At 38.8% G+C, this 26,407-nt stretch overlaps 1 protein-coding gene across 2 annotated transcripts in view; it reads right to left on the bottom strand.

Annotated features, from left to right (window-relative positions):
- LOC143718252 (pancreatic secretory granule membrane major glycoprotein GP2-like) overlaps positions 1-25,211 on the bottom strand; it is a 42,016-nt gene extending 16,805 nt beyond the window's left edge. For both annotated transcript variants that reach the window (XM_077209266.1, XM_077209267.1), the window contains exons 1-5: positions 25,141-25,211; positions 24,903-24,966; positions 24,310-24,384; positions 1,683-2,060; positions 1,554-1,604 (exon numbers count right to left, since the gene is read on the bottom strand). In XM_077209266.1, coding sequence (XP_077065381.1) covers positions 1,554-1,604; positions 1,683-2,060; positions 24,310-24,384; positions 24,903-24,966 — 568 coding nt within the window. In that variant the 5' untranslated portion in view covers positions 25,141-25,211. The remainder of the gene's footprint in view (positions 1-1,553; positions 1,605-1,682; positions 2,061-24,309; positions 24,385-24,902; positions 24,967-25,140) is intronic.
- Positions 25,212-26,407: the final 1,196 nt, after the last annotated feature.

The following is a 26,407-nucleotide window of genomic DNA, read 5'->3' on the forward strand; positions in this document are numbered from 1 at the left end:
GCAGTAATTATTATTGGGTGTTTGATCAAATGTATCCGAGCTTGTCTAGGAAGGTTCATCAGAAGCATTGTCTGGGGAGGTATTGGAAGTAGGAGAGATGAGGAAGAAGAAGAAGAAGACTCTCACTATGAGCGGTTGCATCCGGCTGTCCGTGGGCCATTGCCCCCGATCGGCCGGATGCGGTTGAGCCCGATTGAGCAATCAGAAATCCAATACCGTAATTTTGCTATTGCACGGGGTCTGCCAGATGTAGTTGTGGCCAATCAGTCTGATAGAGAATCAGTAAATTGATAATTTTTCAAAATCAATAATGTGATGTACTAACCAGATCAGATTTTTGGTCATAGAAATTTATGACCAGAGGGTGGAAATGTCGTGGAAAAATTATAATAGACAAAGTCAATCATGTCACTAAACATAAAGTTCTGATTTTATATTATAATCAGTAAAGTTAATCATATTACTAACGTTCTGATTTCGTATTTCTATCAGATATCATGATTTCAATATTTCTCTCATGTGACACATCTATCATGCTTCCTACTTCTCTGTCTGAAGACGACTAAAACTTTCCATTTCTTATTCTAACAATAAAACATAATGAGACTTACTTCCTTTATTTCAGGATGTAGCCATCAGGCGTTCTTTCCACATGATCTAACCATCTAACAAATATTTGACCCAAATATAACCTTGGTCAGGTTGAAGTTTGACAATGAACTAAACGTTCTGTTCCTTGAACATATGCTGATGTCACTAACAAAGGAGGGGGGCTTGCTTTAACAAATGTGACAAAATCATGTGGGTAGAGCGGGACAATGATTTTTTGCTTAGTGATGATGATTCTATTTTTGATGTGTCTGGCTTTTCCACTATAAAGCCTGTTGTATTCTTTGATTAATTTTGAGACTTCTCTGAGTACTGCTCGAGAGGACTCCCAGCTGAAATAAAGAGCATCTAAAGGACAATTACTGAAGTCTGTCTGTCATTTAAGCTGCGCAGCATAAGGAGTTGTCAGGTAAAGGAAAAACTCGAAGCTAAGACGTCGATTGGGGACGTAAGAGAGCTTGAGTAGAGTAGTTTAGCAAACTCGAAGCTAAGATGTCGACTGTAGACGCAAGAGAGCTTGAGTAGGGTAGGATTAGAAGAAAAACTCAGCGGTTGTCGATTGTAGACGCAGGGAGCTGGAGTATTACAGAGTGAGCATTTTAGGGAAAGCAGATAGTCAGATTATAGGTTAGCATTAGAAAAGAAAAATTCCACTACAGCCTCTTTCTTTAAAGGTTAGCTCCCAGGTTAGTTCAGCTCCATTTATATTTAGTAAAACTGGTGACAAGATTTAAAAATAATCTGTCTGAAATAGCCAGGAGTCCACAAATCTCACCAAAAGCCATGGTAAGTGAAATTGAGCCAAATTATGAACAACAATACACTATACAATAGTGTGAATCTATAAAAGGCTAACAAACTACACTCTTATTATTTTATTTATTCATTCATTTATATCTGTGTGTGTACTGCATATGCTGTTTAAAGGGATCTTGTAGTTTCACCTGTGGTTGTTTCTGGCGTGACAGTAGTAGTAGTGTTTATGTTGCTTGAATCTGAAATGAATAATAAATATATTACACAAACAACAATTATCTCTTAGATTCACAAAGTGCACATGTAAAAATATTTACCTGCACAGTATGCCAAATAGCAGAAAGATGGTTTCATAAACTCATAGAGATAATAATCTCCTGGACAGGCTTTGACTTTAATGGGATTGGATTGGAAATAGCAGCAGTTATTTTCATAGTGACCGCAGACATCTCGGGTGACCACTCCATCCTCAACTGTTGGATGTGCTCCGTTCAGCCACAGAGGAGCATGAGTGCCACAACTGTACCCATCAACACATGTGTCTGGCATCTGAACGCTCTGACCCTGAATGAAGAGACGGTACCAGCCGTTCCAGCTGAGCTCACAGTCACACATTTCGGAGGGAAATTGATTGTGGGTGGCTCTCCATGAATCATCCAGGATATTGTAGTTGTTGCAGGGGTCAGCAGGGAGAGCTGTTGTCATGGAAATATCACAAATATACATTTTGCTGAATGAATAAATGAATGCTTTGATCATGTTTTTTGTAGTAGTTGTGCTATGAAAACATTGTCTCCAGAATGCTCTTTACTTAAGCACCTGGTTTCATTTGTGTTTTTCAAAGCTGAAGACAATTTGTCTTGAGCTTTCAGAACATCTCCTCTCATTTAGCTGACAAAGCAAGTGTTAAAAACAGGCAAACTTGAGTCACTTTGCAAATGAGCACAAATGGTGCTTTTCCACTACATGGTACGGCTCACTTTTGGGGGGTTTTCCACTGTGCACAGTATCTTTAGTACTTTAATTTAGGACCACCTCATTTGAGGTTCCAAGCAAGCCGTAGATACTAAAATGTGATGTGTAAACACTGCAGATCACTTTGGTCAGAGAGAATCACCACTACCAGCATCATTGGATTTGAGTCATTTGGATTTGGTGCAACTATAACGATCAGTCTATGATCTCACCCACTTTGAAGTGTACTAAACTGCAGTGGAAAAGAAAACCGAGCCAAAATAAAGCGAGCCGAGCCGTACCATGCAGCGGAGAAGCGCCAAAAGATTACAAGCAAATTGACTTCAAGAAGTCAATGCTTCCAAAACACACTTTGCCACTCATTTGCAAAAAAAGTATATTAATTGCTAATTAGGTCATCTTTACATGGTTTTCCGTGTATTTCATGTATTTCGGGGTCTGTCTAAAATAGCCAGGGGGGTTAAAAACAACAATACACTATACAATTTTATGAATGTATAGAAGGCTATCAAATTACACTCTGATTCTTAGATTAACTTTATATCGGTGTGTGTGCATGCTGTTAAAGGGATAGTTAACCCAAAAATTAAGATTCTGTCATCATTTACTCAAGTTGTTCCCAGCCTGTATGAGTATCTTTCTTCTGCTGAACACAAAATAATATATTTTGAAGAATGTTTGTAAACAAACAGTTGTGGGTCACCATTAATTTCCATAGTATGGAAAAAAAAATCAATGGTAATCAAGATATATTTGTAATCCCACAACTGTTTGGTTACAAATATATATGCTATTGTGTTCAGCAGAAAAAAAGAAATTCATACAGGTTTGGAACAACTTGAAATGTGTTTGAGAAACTCTGGTGGTTTAGTTTTCACTATTAACAAAAGTTCAGGTCTTCACTTTGCCTAAAAATGCATTCTTGGTAAGACACAATTTCACTTTTCTAACTTTAGCTTGTGTGAAATGTTGCTGTTTGAGCATAAACAACATCTTCAAAGTTGCAACACTCAAAGTTCAAAGCAAAGGGAGATATTTGCTTTTAAAGAAATCAATTTCTAAGGACTATAGCAAACGCCCGGTAGGGACTAAACGACATTCCTCCAGGGTTGCTGACATCACTAACCCCAATATTTACATAAACTCCTCCTCCGATAATACTAAATAAGGGGGCCGAGGCCATTTTATATTGCTTTGGAGAAGAGTTGTTGTGGTATAGTAGGCTGGAGTGTTGTTATCGCAATGCCGTCGAAACGCTGCTGTTATTTTCATCCGGATTGCAGGTTCACTTTGTTCAGCCTTCCTAGGGTCGGGGGAGTTAGGGATCAATGGTTAAAATTTATTTTTAACTCGGTCCCTTATTGTTACACAAATCTCGCTCTCTGTGCTGCACATGGAGGAAAGCTTCTAAAATCTTTGCGAGTTCAATGCAGGATTTGCACAACGGCTTGGTGGAGCAGTTCCAACTTTAAGAACAGAAGCTGTTGTTTACGCGCCACAACCTGCAAGTATGATTTATTTTCCGTCAATGTGTTTTCCTGTAATAGTTTGTATTGTTAATTGTACGTTGTAGCAAGGAAGTAAACAAATGACAACGCTGTTTGGCTCTGCTGGTTTGTTAAATGCTCATTCATACTTAACGTTATCCGACAAACTTTTTTTAATCTCAACAGCGAACTTGGAATTAGTGTATATTATTCTTTGATTAGAGCTTTTATGTATTGCTTATCTACATGCTTGTTTATCTATAGGCATGCTAACTTTTATCTATAGGCATGCTAACTATCACTTGGAGAACTAGACTTCTCCAACGAGGGGGGGATGCTGGCTGCACACGCAAGGTCTCTCGCTCGATTACCTCTCTGCCGTGCGCGCAGTTTGGAGCACAATATCTGACTCGCATGCACGCTCGCTCTAGATTACGGGATATTTTTACTAATTTTCAGTATAACTAGTCGATCACGAGTGGCTCAACAGGTAGATATATAGATAAACTCATCTTGCAGGCATTTGACCGACCGGGCTGACACTTCAGCGTGAGAAATCGGGGGTGTGGCATGAGAATGTGAGAATTGGGTCAATTGCGTGAGTCTCACGCTGAATGCGTGAGAGTTGGCAGCGTACTGTAGTAAAGACAATGTTTAGTGTTCGTTTTGGGTTAATAGTTCTGGTGACAGATATTTGGCTACAATCGTTCTAAAAATACAAAAGTAACGGTGCCATACAGTCATTAAAAATCACTATAGATCAGCAGTCGTTACTCAAAAAAATCCCTTTGAGGACTGTAGTATAATTTGTTAGAACGATTATATGAAATTCTTGTTTATGAAGCTTATTTTTTGTAATACTATAATAATTAGTACAATTAAATAAGAGCGTATTTCTGAAACGTTCTTGAACAGGTTCTTCTTGATGATCTTCACTAACATTCTCTGGGTCCGATTGGTTTTATTGATGCCATTGTTTACAATCTGAGCCCATTGTGTATTTTTGAGGGACTGGCTTCATTGAACCCGGAAACCATCAGACCGTTTTTACAAGGAGGGACAGAGCAATGTAGAATTTTTTGTCATTTTTGGTCATTCAGACTTAAGAAATATATTTTTTTATGTGTCCACTTACAATCGAAATAAAACATTGTGCTTTTGTAAAATAAAGAAAATAAATAGGGTGTGCTTTCTGTCTCTCCATCTCCGTTAACCTTTTTTCTGGAGCACGTCTCTAAACTTAAACAAAACTCAGTGAATACTATTCACCCAGGCATGAGCAATATATCTTTATAATCATTAAAGTTTGTACTTAGAGAATATTTATTTCAGTTTTGAATTAGATATTTTAAGTTTATGTAATCTATAAAAAAGAGAGAGGTGTCAGCCGATCTCATTATCGTTCTCTCAGCTCATTATTCTGCTAATGTGACACGCCCACAGAGAGCGCGCAGTATTCAAACGCAAATCTAAGGCAAGCCATTCAAACATGCCAACGCCCACCAGCTGGTTTATAAAACACATCATGTTTAATAAAAACTTGTACTTTACCTCGTCTTGCTACCTGTGAGGAACAATACTATCTAATAACCCTGGAAAATGTACCAGAAGTGCTGGTAGTTTCATTTCGAGGAGAAAACGGATCCAGCTGATGTAGTAAGTCATTTATTCTTAGGTGCTTTGTTCTAATCGCGATTTTGAATAGTGTCTGTACACCGCAAAAAGACTGTTTAAATATGAATTGCGTGTCTGTGTGTAGGCTAAATGATGAATGAACAGCACAGATGCGCGCGCGTTGTTTACTAGTTATACAGCGCGTGTCTGTGCCGTTCATTCACTCTCGCACCTACATTAGTAAACGTTATTTTTACATGAACACATCCAAACTATATTGCTATAGCCTACTAAGATGAGTAAAAATAGACTGAAATATGTTGAAATAAAATGTCTGTATAAGCAACAACCTGCAAATTAACATTTATATGCTAATATATCATACACAAAATGTTACAGACTAAATATGAATGTTTAGACAAGATTTTGACTGTCAAAAAAGACTACTGTCACATTAAATAGTTAAGCTTTTGTTCACCAATTTCTGCTCATGTTAAATATACTATAGTATGATGTTTTGTCAAAAATAAAGTAGGTATATTGAAGTATCAACTAAGATGTTATTATAGTGTTTGTTCCAATATTCAAACTAATGAATCCTTACCTTTTTTAATACGTATGATAAACTGTATACTTTTTACAAAGAAAGAATACACTTGAAATATTGTTAAAATTGTAATTGTTGTTGTAATTGTACCTATTTGTAATTGGTTACAATTTCTAATTGTTATATATATATATATATATATATATATATATATATATATATATATATATATATATATATTTAATATATATATTAATATATTAATTATATATATAATTTCTTTTGTCCTCGCATTCTTTGGTACCCAGTGACACACCTGTGTGAAAGGCTAATTAATATGCAGCTCATTATGTATGTGGCACATTATCCGGCTTTTGTCTTCTCAGGTGTGAACACGCCTCCACGCATATTGCCTTTCCAGATAAAAGGTGTCTTATAAAATTTAAATCAATATATTGTTTTGTGTAAATGATTAGGCAGGATGATTTTCAGATCATTTTGAAAGAAAAACTCTAGGCAACAACGCCCATTAGTCAAAAGTCTTGTTGACACATATTTAGTATGTGTTTTGTGGCCTTATTTCAAACACTTTAAGTTTTAGTTTTTTTCAATAACCATGCATAAACAATATTCTCTCAAAAATGCAAACATGTACATACATTTTGCTCACACATTATTGTAGCCATGTTTGTGCTAAATAGAGTGTAATTACACCTTTGCTATTAATATGTTTATAAGCAACTGAAAAAAGCACAAATGTCAGGGCATGTCAAAACATCTCAAGGACCCCAAAAACACCTTGGACCCCAGAGGGATATATTTAAAGGTAAAATATATGACAAATAATGCTATTTTTTTAAAAACGAAGAATGAACACGTTACAGTGCACCCCACAAACACAATCAAGCCTTCGAAAAATTGTGTTTTACCACCCCTTTTAAATTCAGTTTTAATGATCAATAATATCCAGTATAAAAGTATAAGTAGCCTAAAAGGTATAAGAAGCTATACAATGAGAAATAAAGCAAACAATTCAGTCAAACATGAGTCAGCTCTCTAATAGGCTACAAAGTTAAAGTTAAATAGCCTAAATATATAAAGTTATTAAACTTCACTTTGCCCTCAGCCAAAACGATTTGCAATGGAACGACCAAAGATCAACTTATACACAAGACAAATTATATCTCATGTTTAATCACTTGACTAGAGACATCAGAGCCAGCGGCAAACATCAGAAGGACTAGCTGAGGAAAAGCTGTTCCAGTCGGGGTTAATGAGCGTTGAACGCCCGGTGATCGCCTCAATCTCACAACTCCGAAAACAACAGATACATTTTTCAAGTATGCGCTATCTTTATAAATAAGCCACAGATTTGAGCTTTTAACTACTACATTCTCGCCTGAAACACTCTTAAAATTACATTTCTTGACACAATAACAGTAGTATATTGATATTACGCGGGTTTTCTCCATAGACAGTAAAATAAGCAAAAGAAAAAGTAAAAGAAAATTAAAAGAAGCACAACACAGAAGCGTTGCGCTGTTACACTACGTGAACTCACCCGAGGCCCACAGAGAAGGAAATGAATAGTTGAAATAAAGTCGTTATTAGGGCCCAGGCCTTGAAAAGGCGAAGGCCCTATTGTTTCCCTGAGGATTATTATTATTCTTATTATTTTACTACCTTTTGGGCATTTTTGGGGCCCTTAACGTGCTCGAAAACTCTTGAAACTTTGCACACGGGTCGGAACCCGCGGCCATCAGGGCCGGGCTGAAGCTGGTACCCAGGCGTGGCAGGGGGGCTCGACAGCGCCCCCTGGAACGAGGTTTGAACACTTGTCCATTGAGGATGAAAAATTGCCAGGGGATTTTTGATCTCGAACGGTTTGGCCGTGGCGAGGAAACAAATTTATGGCGAATAATGGAAACAGGAAGTGTGTTATAACTTCAGCATACATTAACTGATCTTGATGAAACTTCAGCAGTGTGTTAGTTGTAAGAGGCCGATCACATGGATGTAAGTATTGTGAGTCAAAGTTATAGCGCCACCAACTGGCAGCAGGAAGTGTGTCACTTTCAAAATGCTTTGAAATCACCCTCTTATTTTTACACGATTTGCTTCAAACTTCATCTGTATAATGTAAACACACGCCAGATGTAGACCAGTGAAAGGATTATTTAATATCTAAGATAATGTTGCCATGGCAACGCATCAAACTTTAATATTCTTTGTTGATGCTTTTGAGGCTCTTAGCATGTTTGAAATTGCATGAAACTCGACAGACACATCTCATTTTTTAGCTAGTAGACATGTACAAAGTCTCAGAAACGGGCGTGGTGATGGGCTCAGCAGCGCCACCTTTAGTCAAAAATGGAGTATTAGTTTTACCTACAGTAACAAAACTCGGTATGTATATTGTTCTCCTCAAGCTGGACAACTTTCTAATTTACAGTCATTAGCTCCGACCAACAGGAAGTCAGATATTTTGGTTTGAATGTGATTTTCAGGAGAATTTTCTCCCTCCCTCTCCCTCTGTCTCTGTGTGTGTGTGGAGTTTGGGGAATTTGTCTATTGCTTTTAAAGGTTTTCAAGGTTTCAGGGGCTTTTGGGGCCCTTAACGTGCTCAAACTCTTGAAACTTTGCACACAGGTCAGAGCCTACGGCCATCAGGGCCGGGCTGAAGCTGGTACCCGGGCGTGGCAGGGGGGCTCAACAGTGCCTCCTTGAACGGGGTCTGATAACTTGGTCCATATATCAAAAAGGCTTGCATGAATTAATATGAAACTCAGTACACACATAGATCTCATCGGTCCGAACAACTTTCCCTCGGTCAAGTTTTACGCCAGCCCAACAGGAAGTCGGCTATTATGGGTTGTTTGGGTGATCGTTTAAACAAAATCATGAATAGGGCTATGCTGCACTCTTGTGTCCAAAACTATATTTATATATAAATATATTACATATGTGACTGAGGCTGTTGTTTTATTGGGAGTGTACACATACATATATAAATATATTACATATGTGACTGAGGCTGTTGTTTTACTGGGAGTGTACACATATATATAAGTAAACAGTTTGCAGTCTGAATGATGTCCTGTATGAGAAAAAATGACGGAGTATGTTTCCACTGTCCACACACACACACACAGAGTTCGATCGCGCCCGCGCCTCTCTCTCTCACACACGCACACACACACACACACACAGTTCGATCGCGCCCGCGCCTCTCTCTCAAGCTGGAGTGTGTGTGTGTGACAGTTTATAGAAACACTTGCTGTAATGTAATGGGCAAAAAGGGTTTTAGTCGATTAATAGGATGTGAGGATCTTAAAGTATCTAAGATTAAAAAGACAATGCATCCAGTAGCCTACTAGTAATAGGGATTGAAACAATTCATATAATTTCAATTCATATAATTGTGTTAAAAAGTTCAAATCTGACATGTGTACAAAGGGTAAAAAATTAATAGAGGAATATGTAAACGTTAGATTGATTAATTAATTTTGCAGTGCCTAATTTATGGGTAAAAAGTGTTAATCTGTGATCGCCAAAGTGATCTTAATCTATGCGGCGTGATCTATTGCTTTGTCTTCCACCCAAGTTTCCGGGGAAATCGCAGTCTTTTCCTCATAACACTAAAGTTTTCAGTGAGGAAACCTGACTCTATCACTCTCGTGATTATTTCTCCCCTTTTTCAGGTGCGTTGTTGATTATAAAACTGAGTTGAGTAAATGTAATGATGATTTAACATGTTAAGAGTGTTGAAGGTGTGTTTTAGTAACATTTTGAGTAAGTGAGAGAGTTAAGTTTGCCGAGTTTAAAATGTGCATGTGTGAGCGGAGCCCTCCCTCGGTTACAGATAAAAATAGCTTCGTAATGAGAGCAGCCGCCATTTTATGGCAATTGTGAATTAACAGATACCTATATAATATCAATTTTGCTGTTTTATTTGTATAATGTGTTTCAAGCACGTTATCGATATTTTTGGTAAATGTAGTAATGTTTATTGAGCTAAAACTACTTTGTGCTTGATTGACAGCTGTTATATTGGAAAATGAGTTTGTTCCAGTGAATTACAGAGTATGCTGTTGTGACTTGAATAAAGCTACTATTTTCTGTAGATCTGTAAATCTATTATTGTTGAAATATAACACTAAAGTTTTCAGTGAGGAAACCTGACTATCACTCTCGTGATAATTTCTCCCCTTTTTCAGGTAACATGTGCGCGTGAGAGACAGGCGCGCTGGCGCGATCGAGCTGTGTGTGTGTGTGAGTACCATAGACTGTAAAAAAATATGGACGTAGTGTCCGTGACGTCACCCGTAGGTTTCTGAAGAGTGCTTTTGAAGCCTAAAGTAGGCGGGGCCAACCGTCGCCATCTTGGCATCGCGTCAGCTCTCGTCAGCTCTCGTCACTCCTGGATAAAAGAAAATGGGCAAAGAGGCGGAGCGTGGGTGGAGCTGAGGTACTAATGCTATGCTACTGGCCTCATGCTAAAGTGACAGCTGAATGTAGAAGTAAAGCCAATAGTTAAAGTTCATGTTTTTGCCCTTCAAAATACTATAATAATTAAAAGACGTAACTAAAAGTGAGACTATGTGTATCGGGAAGCATTATTATTCTGCTAGTTAAAAATGTATTATCATGCAGTAACTTACAATATTGCTCTGAGCTTGTGCGTGTGACAGTGATTCATGCGCATACATGTCAGTCAGTGCGGCATCGCACGTCAAGTTCATCAAGAGCTTTATTCAGTTCAGTTGATTTTAAAATCTGATTTTGGCCGCTTCTCAATTTCTCAAATGGGTTAAACCAAAAATATTACCTCAGAAGTTCAAGTAAATTCACTAGAAATCCGCGCTCATTCAAGGGTGTGTATCTATTGCATGGACGGAGAGAAAGCACTGACACCTGCAGGAAGCCTGCATTGTAGCCTGTACAGTATACTCCAAAAAGCAACGAAATTGTCAGACATCCATTAGTGCATGCGAGGAAAACAACTGGAAATACAACGCTGGTTGTTCTCTCCATACTCGACACCGACGGAATCCAACGGCGTGGGCAAAGGTATAATGCGTGTATTAAATTGTATGAAATAATCCCGAAAAAAGCACAAACACTGCAGAGATGGCAAGTACAGCAGCTGAGGGTGACGTTAACAGAGACAAACGTCGGCTAGCAGTTATAGCAGCCTCAATCCACCAGTCACGCAAGTGGCCACGCCCTTAATTATGCAGAACTTTAAGGCTTAATATAATTTAAACGGATGAGGTGTAAAAAAATTCACCCCCCTCACAGTTGTCATGAAGGGCAAAATTAGCTATATAGACCAAAACCACTTTTTGCTCCAGGCTGTAAACATATTTTTTTCTGCTGTAAAGTTGGGGATTTTAACATGGGGATTTTAAAGTTGGGGATTTTAACATGATTCAACTACAGATACAGATTTGACTCACTTTTGCAGCCTGCCTCAAGCGGTCAGTCGATGAATTGCAGTTTAATTCACTTCCGTGTTGGTTTCAAGAGAGAGACGGGGAGGTTGCCGCTTGGTGAGTATGAGAGAGAGAGAGAGAGAGAGAGAGAGAGAGAGAGAGAGAGAGAGAGGGGGGGGGGGGGGGGATGGGGGGTCGATGCGCGGGCGCGATCGAACTGTGTGTTTGTGAGAGAGTGAGTGAGTGAGTGAGTGAGAGAGAGGCGCGGGCGCGATCGAACTGTGTTTGTGAGAGAGAGGCACGGAAATCATTTTATACGGAAATCAATTATTTATAAGTAATAAGTTAGTGTTAATTAAAATTAAGGAACATTTCGTTTTTCTGTTCTGAATATCATTAAAACAGAAAAGGCAGAGACAACATAATGATGAATAATCTTAAGATATTATATCGAATGCTATGTGTTGTGAATACACCCATGTTAAACATTAAAATTTACTTCCATTGCATATCATAGAACGTGTACGCGTAAAATATAATTACATTAATAAATCTGTACAAAGACCTCCAGATAAATACTGGGCTTCTATATTTACACATTTAAGTGCTGAAAAACATATTGAGCTATGACATCCTACGACATTAAAAATTATTCTATATTTAAATGATCTCATATATCTGGCTTTTGTGGTTCACGATCATAGGCCCTGTCCCAAAAGGCACACTACATATGAATACTCGATCTTGTGTACTTATTTCATGTGTTCGATAAATCCATGAGACCGATGGATGAGGTGTCTCATTATTCATTTTAGGTTTCAGAAGGTTGCTCACGCATACTTTGTGGTTGATATGTGCCCTCGATGCACACTTGATGCACCCAAACTGATGCAAGCTCTACAGCACAATTCTTTTCGACAGTCAAAGCAGGGTTACGTTTTTGCATATAAATATATACGTTATGTATAAATATAGCTGCGAGCAGCGATGAAGGGCCAAAGCCGGCGGCACCGCCACCCCGGTGCCTTTAGGTAACTAAAGGAACCGGGGTTGCGGTGCCACCGGCTGGGGCCAGTAATCGCTGCTCGCAGCTATATTTTTTGTTTATTTTTGCGCACAAAAAGTATTCTCGTCGCTTGATAAACTTAAGATTGAGCCACTGTAGTCACTTGGACTATTTTAATGTCTTCGATGTCTTTAATAACTTTTCGAGGCTGACAAGTTTCAATCCCTTAGAAGCCTTTGGGGGAGTGATTCAACTCTCAGATTTAATCAAAAATATCGTAATTCGTGTTCTGAAGATGAATCGAAGGTCTTACGGGGTTGGAACAACATCAGGGTGAAGTAAGATTACTTTTTTAAAAAAAGCCAACCTTACACCCATGAGGCCTTATGCTGCACACATTTAAACTTCAACACACTTGTTTGTCTTTTTTGCCTCAAAGTATAGCAGAGAATACATGTCAAAATATACATGGTAAGAGAAGTAAAAATGTCTTATTAAATGTCTCATACATTCTTTTCAGTATGCCTCATTTGCCTTTTTCTTGCCCATCTTTCTTCATCAGACCTGTAATGAAAAGTAGTACAGGAAAGGTATTTGAAATGCACAGGGTTTGTACACATTTCTTCCAATACATTTAAATCACTTTTCCATGACTTTTAGGCAAATTTACATGTTCAAATGTCAAAAATCACAGTGTATCTTAAAGGAGAACTCCGGACAATTTTTAAGTTAATCTTGATCGTTATACCTTTGTGAGTACTGTCAATATAAAAACAACAACAACAAAAAACGAACCGGATTGGTGCTTGCAATACGGAGCTGCTACATCTAATGCCCAGAGCTCCCACTCAGCTAAAACAGCAGTTATGGGGCATATACATAATGTCTTTGTGCCTCTTAACAGACACAAAAGGCAGTTAAAATGTCTGTCCAACATGAACAGGGCCATTACATGTGAACAAGACGCGTTTAGCAACTTAGCCATTGTTTAAAGGGGTGGTAAAATGGCATTTTCACAAGATGTAAAATAAATCTCTGATGTCCCCAGAGTGTGTGTGTGTGTGAAGTTAGCACAGCCCTTTAAATGCAAATGAGCTGCTGCAGAGGGCAGGGTTTCAAGAACTCTCGTGTGTTAGCAGAGCGATTACCTCACGCAGACACACTAAAGCCTGGTTCACACGGCAGGATAATTAGGACGATTTTAGTCCCGATTTACCCCTTCCGACAATCTTAAGGATGCTCCGATTATCGTAAAATAATCTGATAAAATATTCCTGCCATGTGTGGTGTGTTAAGAGTGCTCTCGTCTGCTCGGAAGGACTTCGGGACCGTTCCGATCTCAAATCGGGGATATCCAACATGTTGGATTATTTTGGCCCGATTTCTCCTCGTGTGTGGTTTCCCCCGGGTACAAATGAGCACGCAGTCTGTGGACTGTGGCGTGTAGACAATCAGAAAACGAGTAGACGAGGCACAGAGGACGCACCGAGAAACAAAATCAAAACAGCCAGCGGCATGGCGCACCAGAAAGCCCGGTGGACGTCTGAGATGGATTTGGTTAAAAACAAACTACAAATTATCGCCACTGCATCCTCTTCGTCCGCCATGATTGTTTACTCTGAAGTCACGTTTGATCTTGAGGGATTTTGCGAGATTTTTCTTCTGACCTGGGAATGCTCGGGAGTCAAATCGGTTCGTGTGTGATGTGTTGATTTTGCCATGTGGCTGCGCACCACACACGGTACGACCAAAACTGTTAGACCCGTGATTTTTTAATCGCCGTGCGTGGGGTCTCTCAGGTTTGGAAAATCGGCCGACAATTTTAAAATCGTCCCGTGTGAACCAGGCTTAAAATGACAGAAACTGTTCTGGCTTTAATGTTAAAAAGGAGTCAGACAAAGATGGAGAGACTCAAGAAGAAGTGACAACATGTAGAATGCAACATGACATCTCTGAATGGTTATTTGATGAATTTATGTTGCTGATGTGGAGTTAACTATCTTCAATTAGGATATTCTGTCATGTTGTGAGATGCACACAGAGTGACTTTCTATTGCATGTGAAAAGGATGCTCAAGTTTGAGCTGACTCACAAATACACTCTTATAAAACCACATTTCTTCTAATCATGGACTTTGTGTTCCCGGGGGCGGGGTTTATGTACATTTTAGGGTTGCTGATGTCACTAAACCCGGGAGGAATGTCGTGTAGTCCCTACCAGCCATTTGTTGTAGTCCTTTTCTTTAAAAGCAAATATGTCCCTTTGCTTTGAACTTTGAGCGTTGTAACTTTGCAGATGTTGTTTATGCTCAAACAGCAACATTTCACACTAGCTAAAATTAGAAAAGTGAAACCATACTTTACCACCCCTTTAAATTCACCTAAATAGTGTTTTACACGGCTAGCTGTAGCCTCGCGCTGAAGTCCCGTGGGAACTCAGTTGTAGCCGGAAAAAGGTAAAATAGAAAGGTAGAAGAAATGGTTTGCGTTTGTGCCGTTCCAAATTGTTGCAACAGAATGCGAAAATACAAGAACTTAAATTTTCATCGTCATCCTTTCCATGACCTCGAGATTCTGCAGTTCTGGCTAGTCGTAGGTCAACCTGATGTGCAAACTCCCATACAAGTACTACGCGCTAAAGCTAACCGCATTTACAGTGAACACTTTGAGAAGGATGACTAAGTTACACAGACACAACACATCGGGGCCAGTTGAAGAAAAAAGCCATTCCGTGGATGAAGACGGGAGCAACCACTGTGCAGGTAATGTAAATTGTATTTATCCTTCCATTTGGGCAAAAACGTCTTGAGGAGAGATATTTACCTTTTTCCGGCTACAACTGAGTTCCCACGGGACTTCAGTGCGAGACTACAGCTAGCCGTCTAAAACACTATTTAGGTGAATTTAAACAACGGCTTTACCGCAGCCCCACCCACAATGTTTCTCATTGGTTAGTGGCAAAGTGATGATGTCGATCGAGGCGGGGCTGCACCCCCACCCCGATCTGCAGGCTGCAGCCAGGTGTACTTGGAGAAGCCCGAGGATGCATCGAGAGGTGACTTGTGCGGGCTTGAGACAGCCAGGTATCCCAGAATGCATCTCGTACCAACCAGCAAGCGTCAATAGCAGAGGAGAAAACCCGCGTAATATCAATATACTACTGTTATTGGGTCAAGAAATGTAATTTTAAGAGTATTTCAGACGAGAATGTAGTTGTTTAAAGCTCAAATCTGTGATTCATTTATAAAGATAGCGCCTATTTGAAAATTGTATTTGACGTTTTCGGAGTTGTGAGATCGATGTGCACCCCCGCCTCGATCTGCAGGTTGCAGCCAGGTGCTTCTCATAAAAGGGGCGGATCAAGCACACATACGGGGATTTGAACTGGACTTGGCTAGATGTGAACTTTGAATTGGAGCAGTTCTTGGGCAGCAACTGATGACGTTTCACAAGTCCCACAAGAACAGATAAGAACGCATATTGAGAAACGGCCCCATAGAAATAAATTGTAAATGCTACGCTCCGTGTATACACATGTCAATATATGTGTATGGACACACATATGCGTGTCCCTGCCAGTGGACACGCACAGTAAGCCACTACAAATAATCCTTATCTGTCAATTTGACTGAATGAGCTGTAAAATTTTCTTCATGTTCTATTTTCAAACATCAGCAGAATAACTTAACACTTGGCATTGTAATGTGATGTGGTAGCCTACAAGAATATTTATGGCAAAAACTCTTTTCAATCACTGCTTTCTTTTTCTCCTGATTATTTTTTACTTTGTATTCTGGTGTAACAGTATGACAATACAATATATCATGCGCATTTGTGGTCTGCTCTCTCCATTTAATTTACGATTTATCCCATGAATAATTCACTGGAATGCACTAAGAATCTCTCGTTTTCCACAAATCCTCACGTCTTTTTTCCATGTTTGTTTTCACATGATGCTTTAAAATGTAATTGTCTCCCTTTTTCACTTCTAATCCCTATTAGCTGTGTTTACTGGAATGTTTCTAAAGCAGGTTAATACATACACGCAGCTTAAGGCGTGTTTGTCGGAGAACTGAGCGCTTATGGAAAGCAACTCAGCTAGTCCACCGCCTGTATCTTAAAGAGCTCTTAATGGACTTAAACTAAATGATTAAGGATGCTAGAGCCTCTTATTTTACTAATCTGATATCTGCATGTAAAAACAATCCTAAAGCTCTCTTTGAAACTATTAACAACATTGTTTCTCCTGCTGCATGTATTGTCCCTGTGTTTTCAAATGTTTACTGCAACCACCTTTTGTTTCATTTTGTGGACAAGGTTAGAGCTGTCAGGGCAGGCATTGTTCCATCAGCAAACCCCCATATAGTTAAACATCACAGACCTTCAAAACTGGACTCCTTCTGCCCCATTACCCTGAATGACATCATTAAATTAGTGGGCACGATGATATCTTCTCAAAGCCCTGTTGATATTTGACCTACATTTTTTGCTTTTAAAATCCATACATCATCTTGGCCCATGTTTGGTTTAAATTTTAAACTTATTTCTTCAGCTGGGCCAGGTCCGTAGCTGTTTTTAAGCATACTGTTGTTCAGCCTGTCTTGAAAAAGAACAATCTTGATGCACCTATATTTGGAAACTATAGGCCGATTTCTAAATTGCCTTTTCTTTCAAAAATTCTAGAAAAGGTTGTTGCGAACCAGCTAGATAATGTTTTGGATTCTCATAACAAGTTTCAGTCTGGTTTTCGTAAAAAAAACGTTAAACAGACTACCCACCTTAGGGTCTCAAATGATATTTTGATGGCTGCTGATGGGGGTAAATATTCTGTGCTGGTTCTATTAGATCTCTGTGCAGCGTTTGATACTGTGGATCACTGCACTCTGATTGATAGACTGAAAACAACTGTGTGCATTACTGCATCAGCTCTGGATTGGTTTTCCTCCTATCTCTCAGACAGGAGTTTCTCTGTGTCCATAGGAACATATACTGTATGTCAAACTCTGTTTCTCGGTCCCCATGGTTCTGTGCTCGGCCCCCTGCGGTTCAGTCTGTATATGCTTCCTCTCAGGGAGATTATTGGTAGTTTTGGAGGGCTGCTAGCCATTTTGGTGCCCTAAGCATAATTCCTCTTCCCTTCTTCACCACTATTGGTCCAAAATAGTCAACACCTGTGTTGGTAAATGGCGGCTGGTCTGGCAGAATCCTCTCCTTGGGCAGATCGGCCATCTTCTGCCCCATCATCTGGCCATTATATCCTTTACAGAAACAACATTCAGTTATGATCTTTCTCACAGCTGAGGTGGCACCTGTGATCCAATACCTCCTGCTTAATGTAGAAAACATGTGGTTATACCCACATTATGGCCAAGCTGTTGATGTAAATCCTTCAGTATGAGGGTAGCCACATGCTGATCTTTAGTGAGGAGTAGTAGATATTTTGTCTTCTGGCAAAGAGCCTCGAGTCAGCCGGCCTCCGACTCTCAAAAGCCCATAATCCAACCATGGGTCCAGCTTATAGATGGTACTCTGTTTGCTTACTATATCCTTCCCAAAAGACAAAGCAGCGATCTCCTCAGGGAATCTTTGCGGTTGGCAGTAGCAGATTATAACCAGCTCAGCTTCCATAAGATCTTCTGCTGACAAGTTTTGTCCTCCTGTTGCACCTTTAAACATCCAACTCTCTTGCACCAAGGCACTCTGCTTGTTGGAATTAGCAATATCTGACTCCATCCTCTTGAGAGTTCTTCTCAACAATAATATCCTCTTCAACCTAAGCAACTGCTACTCAAAGTGTCCTTTAATCTGAAAAGTAAGCCATCAGCCAATCTGTACACTTCAATGAACCTTGAGTATTTACCACATTTAAAATGGCTTCTTTCTTGACTTCGAGTTCGTCAACCCCTACTGCAGTCTGCACAAGATCTTTGGGCCAATCCTTTTCTGGTTTGCAAAGAAACTTGGGGCCTTCTATCAATCTATTTTTCTTCATAAAATCTACAGCCCTCCTTCCTCTCGATGCATCATCAGTTGGATTCTCCTTTGAGCCAACATATCGCCACTGTGATGTCTTTGTGCCTTCCCTGATAATGGAGACTATGTTTGCAACAAAAGTATGAAAACGCTTGTCCTCATTCATTACATACTTGAGCACAGATGTGCTGTCTGTCCAAAAGACAGATTCTTGCAACTGGAGCCTCAGCTCTTTCTTTAACATCATGTCAACATGAACAGCAAGCACAGCTGCAGTTAACTCCAAACGGGGAACAGTGATGACCTTTAAAGGTGTTACTCTGGCCTTGCCCAGGAGGAAGGCAATATGAATGTCATCATTGCTATTCTGGATTCTAAGGTAAGTGACTGTGCCATACCCTTGTTCGCTTGCGTCTGAAAAATTATGAAGCTGAGCATGCATGTAAGACCCACAAGCTTATGGGCTTAACGCATCTCTCAACTTTGAATTCAGACAGTGCATTCAGCTCCTTCAACCACGTTGTCCAGTCACGCAAAATGTCATAGGACACCGTCTCATCCCATCCGTAATTCCTCCGACATAACTCCTGTAGTATGATCTTAGCAAGTAGCACAACTGGTGCCAAAAACCCAAGTGGATCGTATACTGAGCTGGAAACCGACAACATCCTACGTCTTGCGCAGGACTTCTCCTGGACCTCCATTTTGAACTTAAATGAGTCAATTTCTGCCACCACAGCAATCCAAGTGCTCTCTCAACTGGCAGGCTGTCCCTGTCCAGATCCAGCTCTTTCCACTCTTTAGCTCAGTGCTCCTCTGGAATGGTTTGCAGGACAATGCACTTGTTGCTACTCCATTTTGTCAGAGTGAAACCTCCTCACTGACAAAGAAAGGAAAGATTTTTAAATAAACAAACTGCTTCATCTTCAGATGACACACAACAGGCAATCATCTACATAGAAGTTTTCTTTGAGAGTTTGAACAACCTCTTCTCAGAACTCAGATTGATTATCATCTGCTGTTCTTCTCAAGGCAAAGGCAGCACAACTCAGAGAAGAGACAGCTCCAAAGAGATGGACATTTATGTGAAACACTGCCACTTATTTTGTAAAATCCGTTCTGCCACCACAAAAAACAGATGAAGTCCTGGTCCTCTTCTGCCACCTGAATCTGATGAAACATAGATTGTAAGTCACCCATGACTGCTACAAACTCCTGACTAAACCTCAAGAGGACTCCAATCAATGTGCTTGTGAAATTGGGACCTTGTAAAAGGACTTGATTCAAAGACGTTCTATTGAATGCCGCACCACAATCAAAAACCACCCGCAAGTTCCTCTTCTTAGGATGACGTACACCAGGGTGAGGAATGTACCACACCTTGCTGGTCTCACCTTTAAGCTGATGAGTGGGCACTTGCTCTGCATATCCTTTTTTGACCATTTTAGTTACAAATGATACATACTCCTGATAAAACTGATCATCTCTCTTGAATATCCTCTTCAATTCAAGTACCTGCTGTTTTGCCACAGAGAAATTGTTAGGAAGATACACATTTTCTTTTTTAAATGGCAGCTTCAAGGTATAATGATTGTCCTGAAGCTTGGCAGAACTCTTTGCAATCTTTAAATTAGTAGCTTTAGTTAATACAGATTTTCTATCACTCTGCAACCTTTTCTACAAACACTTTAGGATTTAATTTCACAACACGTTTTTTTGTGTCCATTTGACCATCAACACCAGTAAAAACACCATTGTTCAACTGAGGCGCTTCCATAGACCTGTACTCAGTTTAAGCCGGCTCCATAATCCACCGAATATTTAAAGCACGATCGAAGCAACAATGAATCTAGTTCGCAAAATTAGTTATGCTCTTTGACAACCAATGCATTGGATTTATGTCCCCATGTTGTATGCAGACAACGTTAAATGGCCATTCAACAATAAGTAGCGCTACTGAACATACCTCTTCACGTTGGGCAGCATATGAACAAAGCTCCTCTGCTGACGTTTGTAGAGCAGCTCCAGCGTCTTTCCTCACGCTGGTAGATGGTCCCTGACCCAAAAGCAAAGATGCACACATGTAATCCACAGATATGCGTTGTCCTCCTGTCGTGGCTGCAGCTGATCTCAGCTACAAACGAAATCGATGCAAAGTTCCTCCAACAATCCACTCAATCTTGTTCAACAGATGAAGAAACTCCAATGCAAAAAATAGGTTAACTCAGTTCACTTAAAGCAGCTGAGGGATGCTGGACAGTGCTTGTTAATGGACACGCACGCTTGGGTTGTTATTCACTGCAATGTCCACCGACAAGTTAATATGCTTACATTGTAGATTTATTTTACCGTGACTGGTCTTCATTTATAGTAAGCAAGAGTCCAACAAACAGTCAATAAATCCACAGTTCCAAGTTCTTCACCAGTACAGATTTCCTACTGCACAGCGTGGCATAGCATCAATCTTATCTTAGCGGTTAAAAAAAAACTGTGTGCACCTTCCCTCCAGCAACACCTGTCACTTGAAGGAAGGTTCCTATCTATATTCAGAAACCAATTACCCAAAGAGAGACCCCTAATGGACACACACTTACATAACAAGGTTTAAATAAAGACAAAATGGCTCTTACAAATAATTTGTCAAAAACTTTTTTTTTTCTGAAAAAGATGACACCTTGCACATGAAGATAGCACATTGTTTTAGAATTTTACAGTCAATAAAGATCTAAATATGTGAAAAACACCTATTTTAGCTTCAGGTTCTAAAAGGTTAACAATTTAGATTATGGAATAGAACAGCTCCTGAAGCATGTGGATTATAGCAACAAGTACATAGCTACATCACAGAATTTAAAAGATTAATATTACACTTTTACTTAAAGCTCACTTTAAAACAGCATCGAGTATTTATATCATAGTCCGGTCGCGGTTTAAATGGTTTTAAGTAAAAAATAAAATAAAAAGATGTTGAAATATGTTAAATTTAGCATTTTATATGCTTCTAAGGGCTACACCGCTGTACAGCTGTCAATCATCTCGCGTGATTCAACATGACCATTCTGTATGAAACGGTTCTGTGTATACATCCTCATTCTGTCCTCCGTGATAACAAAGCTAAACACATCTCTTCACCTGAAACAATAAGCTAATAAATGCACGATTTTGAGTATATGTGGTTTGTGTGTGATTTTTGTGCGATTTAGGGGTATTTTCATATGCATAAAGAATGTTTACAGTATACATGCTAGGTATACACATATCTGAGGAATACCTGTTATTTTGCTTAACTGTTTCTAGATGTTTGACTCAATCATGGGATCCCTCTTACGTCATACTGTGGGGTTCCCCGGCTAACTAGAGAACATGTACACTCTTCAAAAATGGCGCTTTCATTCTCTTGACAAACTAAAGGAAGTTGAATGAAATTCGTATTTACATATAATGAAAGATACAGATTGTACTGCATGTTAGCTCGCTTATTTTGTTCAGTACTGTTCTCTTTCTAAATGCCATACTAGTAAGAAACTATGCTTCTAACCACGTCTCAAGAGCTTTAATTCCAACCATACAACTTTGCGGTGCTGTTTGCGAATGCTCGTTGGAACTGTGGTTTCAGGAAACACTGAATCGCTGAATTGTGTTGGCAACAGCTGAACTTGCCATCATAGTTTGCTAATGGTGCTTTTAGGAAACGCAGCCCAGATTGTTTCTTACGTTGTAGATTAGCATTAAGCAAAAAATTAAGCAAAAAAAGTCTAATATTTGGATACCAACATTGAAAAATAGAGAGAGAGAGAGAGAGAGAGAGAGAGAGAGAGAGAGAGAGAGAGAGAGAAACTGCAACAAATGCTAGTCATGGAACTTGATTTACAAAGACCGCAAAGAATACATAAAATTAGGCTAACAGACAAATGCTGGTCCTTCCCTAAAGTGAGAACATGTTGCATATGTCATATATATGTAGGTCTATATGTTTTATATATTGTTTGCCTTGACAACACCGTTCATAAGACATGCAACTCTGAAGAGTTTAAGGAAGTGAACATTATATTCATTATTTTTCTGTAGGAGCAACAATTACACTCTTCTCAATTATTCCAGATTCCTCTCCTGCACAATCCACAAGAAGCTCATTATCATTTGAAAAAGCCCATGTGACGCACTTGAATGTGTCCTGACAGTGTGTCCCCTCTGTTAGCGTATATATGTGTATTTGTGTGTACATAAATAAGCAGTGATATTTAAACTAGATGTCTCACTATGCAATTTTTATTATTTTTTTCCCCAGGAATGGCTTCCCCTCGGCTGCAAAACTACTGTACAGAATTGTTGGGACATTTTGTAAAATGCAATAAAATTCACAATCTTCGATTTGTTAATTCTCCTGAACCTTTATTTAACTGTCAAATATACAAAAGATAATATTTCCAAAGCTTCCCCTCTCCAACTTAATTTTATTTTGTAAATATAAACAAGTTTTGATTTTGATGGCTGCAACACACTCCACTAATGTTAGGACACAGGCATATTTACCACTGTGTCACATCACCTTTCCTTTCAATTACACTTTTAATTTGGGAATTGAGGATACTAATTGTTGAAGTGTTGCAAGTGGAATATTTGCCTAATCTTGATTGATATAAGACATCTACTCAACAGTTTGTGGTCGTCACTGTCCGATTCTCCTTTTCTTGATGGGTCACACATTTTCAATAAGAGACAGATCAGGCACATCTCTTCTCTGGTGCAGAGTGTCTAGAAACCACTCAGTTTTAGCAGAATGAGGCCTGGCGTTGTCTTGCTTCCCAGGAAAGATGTCATCTTGATGGCAGTTTATGTCTCTGTATAATCTAAATATACGCCTCCATGTCAGTGGTACCTTCACACAAATACAAGTTACCCAGCATGCCGTTTAGACTGATGCCTCCCAATACAGATGTTTGCTTTTGCACCCGTCACTGATGAAAGTCTGGTTGGTCCCTTTCATCTATGAGACTGAAAACTCAATGTCTGTTTTCCAAAAACAAGCTGAAACATGGACTCATCTGACCGCAGCACACATTTCCACTGTCTTCTAAACCATCTGAGATGAGCTCGGGCTCAGACAACTTGCCAGAATCTCTGCTTAGAACTGATGTAAAGCTTTCTCCTTGTGTAACAGAGATTCAAGTGGCATTTCTTGATGAAGTGTCAGACTGTGTTAAGTGAAAATGGTTTTCTAAAGTACTCTTGAGCACATGTGTCTGTATTTAACAGAGTAGCATGATGGTTTCTCATCTGAGGGCTCGAAGGTCACGCACATTCAACAGAGGTCTCCTGCCTTGTCCAACACAGACTGAGGTTTCTCTGGATTCCCTGAATCTTGTGACAATATTATGTATTGAAGATGGTGAAAACATAAATTCTTTCTAATCTTGCATTGAGAAATGTGATTTTTGAATTGTTTGACAATTCTCTCATGATATTTGGCACAAAGTGGTGAGCCATGACCCATCTTTGCTTGCAAAGACTGAGAAGCTCCTTTTTCACATGATACATGATACCCTCCCTTATTACCAATTCACCTGCTCATTGTGGACTGTTTCAAAAGAGTTGGATAATGTAACCTTTATAATCTTTGCACTTTCATTTTGCCTCTGTCCCAATTTTTAGTTGTGTATTGCAGCCATCAATATCAAAATGTGTTTATATTTACAAAATACAATTATGTTGGTCAGGGAAAACATTGGAAAACTTTTCTTTTTAATCAAATTGTAGTATTGGAATATGTTACAAATGCTAAATAAAATGCAACTGTAACACATGGCATTTTATATTTAATTTCCTGTATACCATAGGTTTTATATGACATACTAAGCCTCCTAAATAAATACATAATCTCCCAGAATAATATATCACATTTTTTTACCAGTCGTAATGTCCTTGGTTGTAGTTTCCGTGGTTTGGATTATGGTTGCCTCTAGTTCAACAGTAATACTCATAACTGGAAAAAAAAGAATAGACTATTACATAAAAAAGAAAACTCTTACACATACAGAGGACACATGTAAATATATTTACCTGCACAGTAGGTGAGATAAAACATATGAAACAAAGTCACAATTGTGAGATATAAAAAGTGTCAGACATTTATTAATTTATTTATTTAATGAATTTGGATGGAAATGACATGAGTGTGTCGCGAGGGCTTTGTTTCGCTATAATGACTGAACGCAAAACAAGCAAGTGTTTGAGATTTTGCAGTTCATAAATGTCACATTTCAAACACATTGTGCCGGGCTTGGGGGTTTTGCCTCAAAACTTTTATGTGTTACAATAGAACTGCAGTGTATATTAAATTAATAAATATATAAATAAAGTTAAAAAATATTTTTTATTTTTAAATAAAAAATTATATATATAAAATAATGATTGTATCTGTTGAAATACTCAATATAAGCATAATTGTTTATTATTGTGAAAATAACTCAGTAATTTTATGACAGATTATAAAACACTCACCATTAATCAGCAGCAGCAGAGACACACACAGTGAGATCAGAAACCTCATTGTGACGAACAGCATCTGAACACACATATACAACACACACATATGAAATAAGTTTCTTATATGATGTTGTATTTTATTCTTTATTTGTTGTACCTATTTGTAAAATAACTATAACATTCACTTCAATACTTAAATAAGAAACAGCCAAACTCATTAGAGCCTAATGGGCTAAAACAGAAGAAACTTTACCTGAGGTCAGATACTGCTCAAACTCAGGGAGATTCTCTCTTCAGTCGTTCAATACAGTGATACTCAACTACAGCGCTCACAATCTTATCAGTCCCTTTAATAACTGTGGGTGGACCTTTACATGGAACTTGATGTAATTTAATTAAAAAATACCTTAAACCAGTTTTTGATCTTTCATTTGACATCAAAAGATTTATTGCTTTAACTAATTGTTTCCTTGTGCACACCTGCATTCAGAAAGACATTCTTTCACTTTTTGTTCGTATAGATGTGAATCCACATGGAATAATGATTCAGTTTGATTAGTTCAGTACTTTAGTAAATGTACAAAAAACCAGTGAGTGATCAAAGTGTCACAGGATTTTTTTTAGCGTTAATTAATTTAATAATGCTAATCAATTATTAGTTTAAATAATTAATGGTCTCATTAAAAGCTTTTAGAGTTCATCCCTAAGACATCTTGGATGAAGGCAGTGCAAAAAACAATGAGAAACAGCCACAAATTCTAATCATGGAACTTGATTTACAAAGACCACATGAAGATACATAAAATAAGGCCAAACAGACAAATGTTGGTCCTTCCCTAAACGAGGACATGTCAATACGTAGGCCTACATGTTTTATATATTGTTCACATTGACACACCCTTCATAAAACCTGCCACTCTGGCCTTTGTACAAAGAATTTAAGCAATAATAATCATCAGAGTTTAAGCAATCAGTAGAGAAGCAATAATTACATTCTTTAGAAATGTTCTGAATTACTCACCTGCACATTGCATAAAGACTTCATCATCCTTCAAATAAGTCTATGTGACCAGTGGTGTAGTCTACATGATACACAGGTATACGCCGCATAAAATGTCAAGGATTTCCGTATGCCCAATAGGAAATGTCAAAGATCTCCGTATACCCACTTTAAAAAGCGTGAGGATTCGTAACAACATCGTTTTGTGAAAGAAATTTAATTCATAAATTCATCCCGCCGTGACGTCTGTGTTTGCGCAGAGACACGAATCGAATCGCGGAATCCAGCAACAAATGTAACTAATGTAGCCTACTGTAAAGCGGAACGTCACGCAATTGGGCCATTTTGAATGAATACATCAAAAGTAATGATACAATGAATCAAATCTCGACAGTGTTCGAACTATACCGTGCCCTTCGGGGGAGACCTATTTTTTTCCAACGGGGATTTGGGTTGATCGTGCACTTGCGCATGCCGAGGATTGAAGCGCCTTTCAGACAGGACGCGAAATGCGCGGCGC

Source organism: Siphateles boraxobius, unplaced genomic scaffold (genome assembly GCF_051911475.1).
Source record: "Siphateles boraxobius isolate OS27281-9 unplaced genomic scaffold, OSU_SipBor_1 60, whole genome shotgun sequence".
NCBI classification, from domain to species: domain Eukaryota; kingdom Metazoa; phylum Chordata; class Actinopteri; order Cypriniformes; family Leuciscidae; genus Siphateles; species Siphateles boraxobius.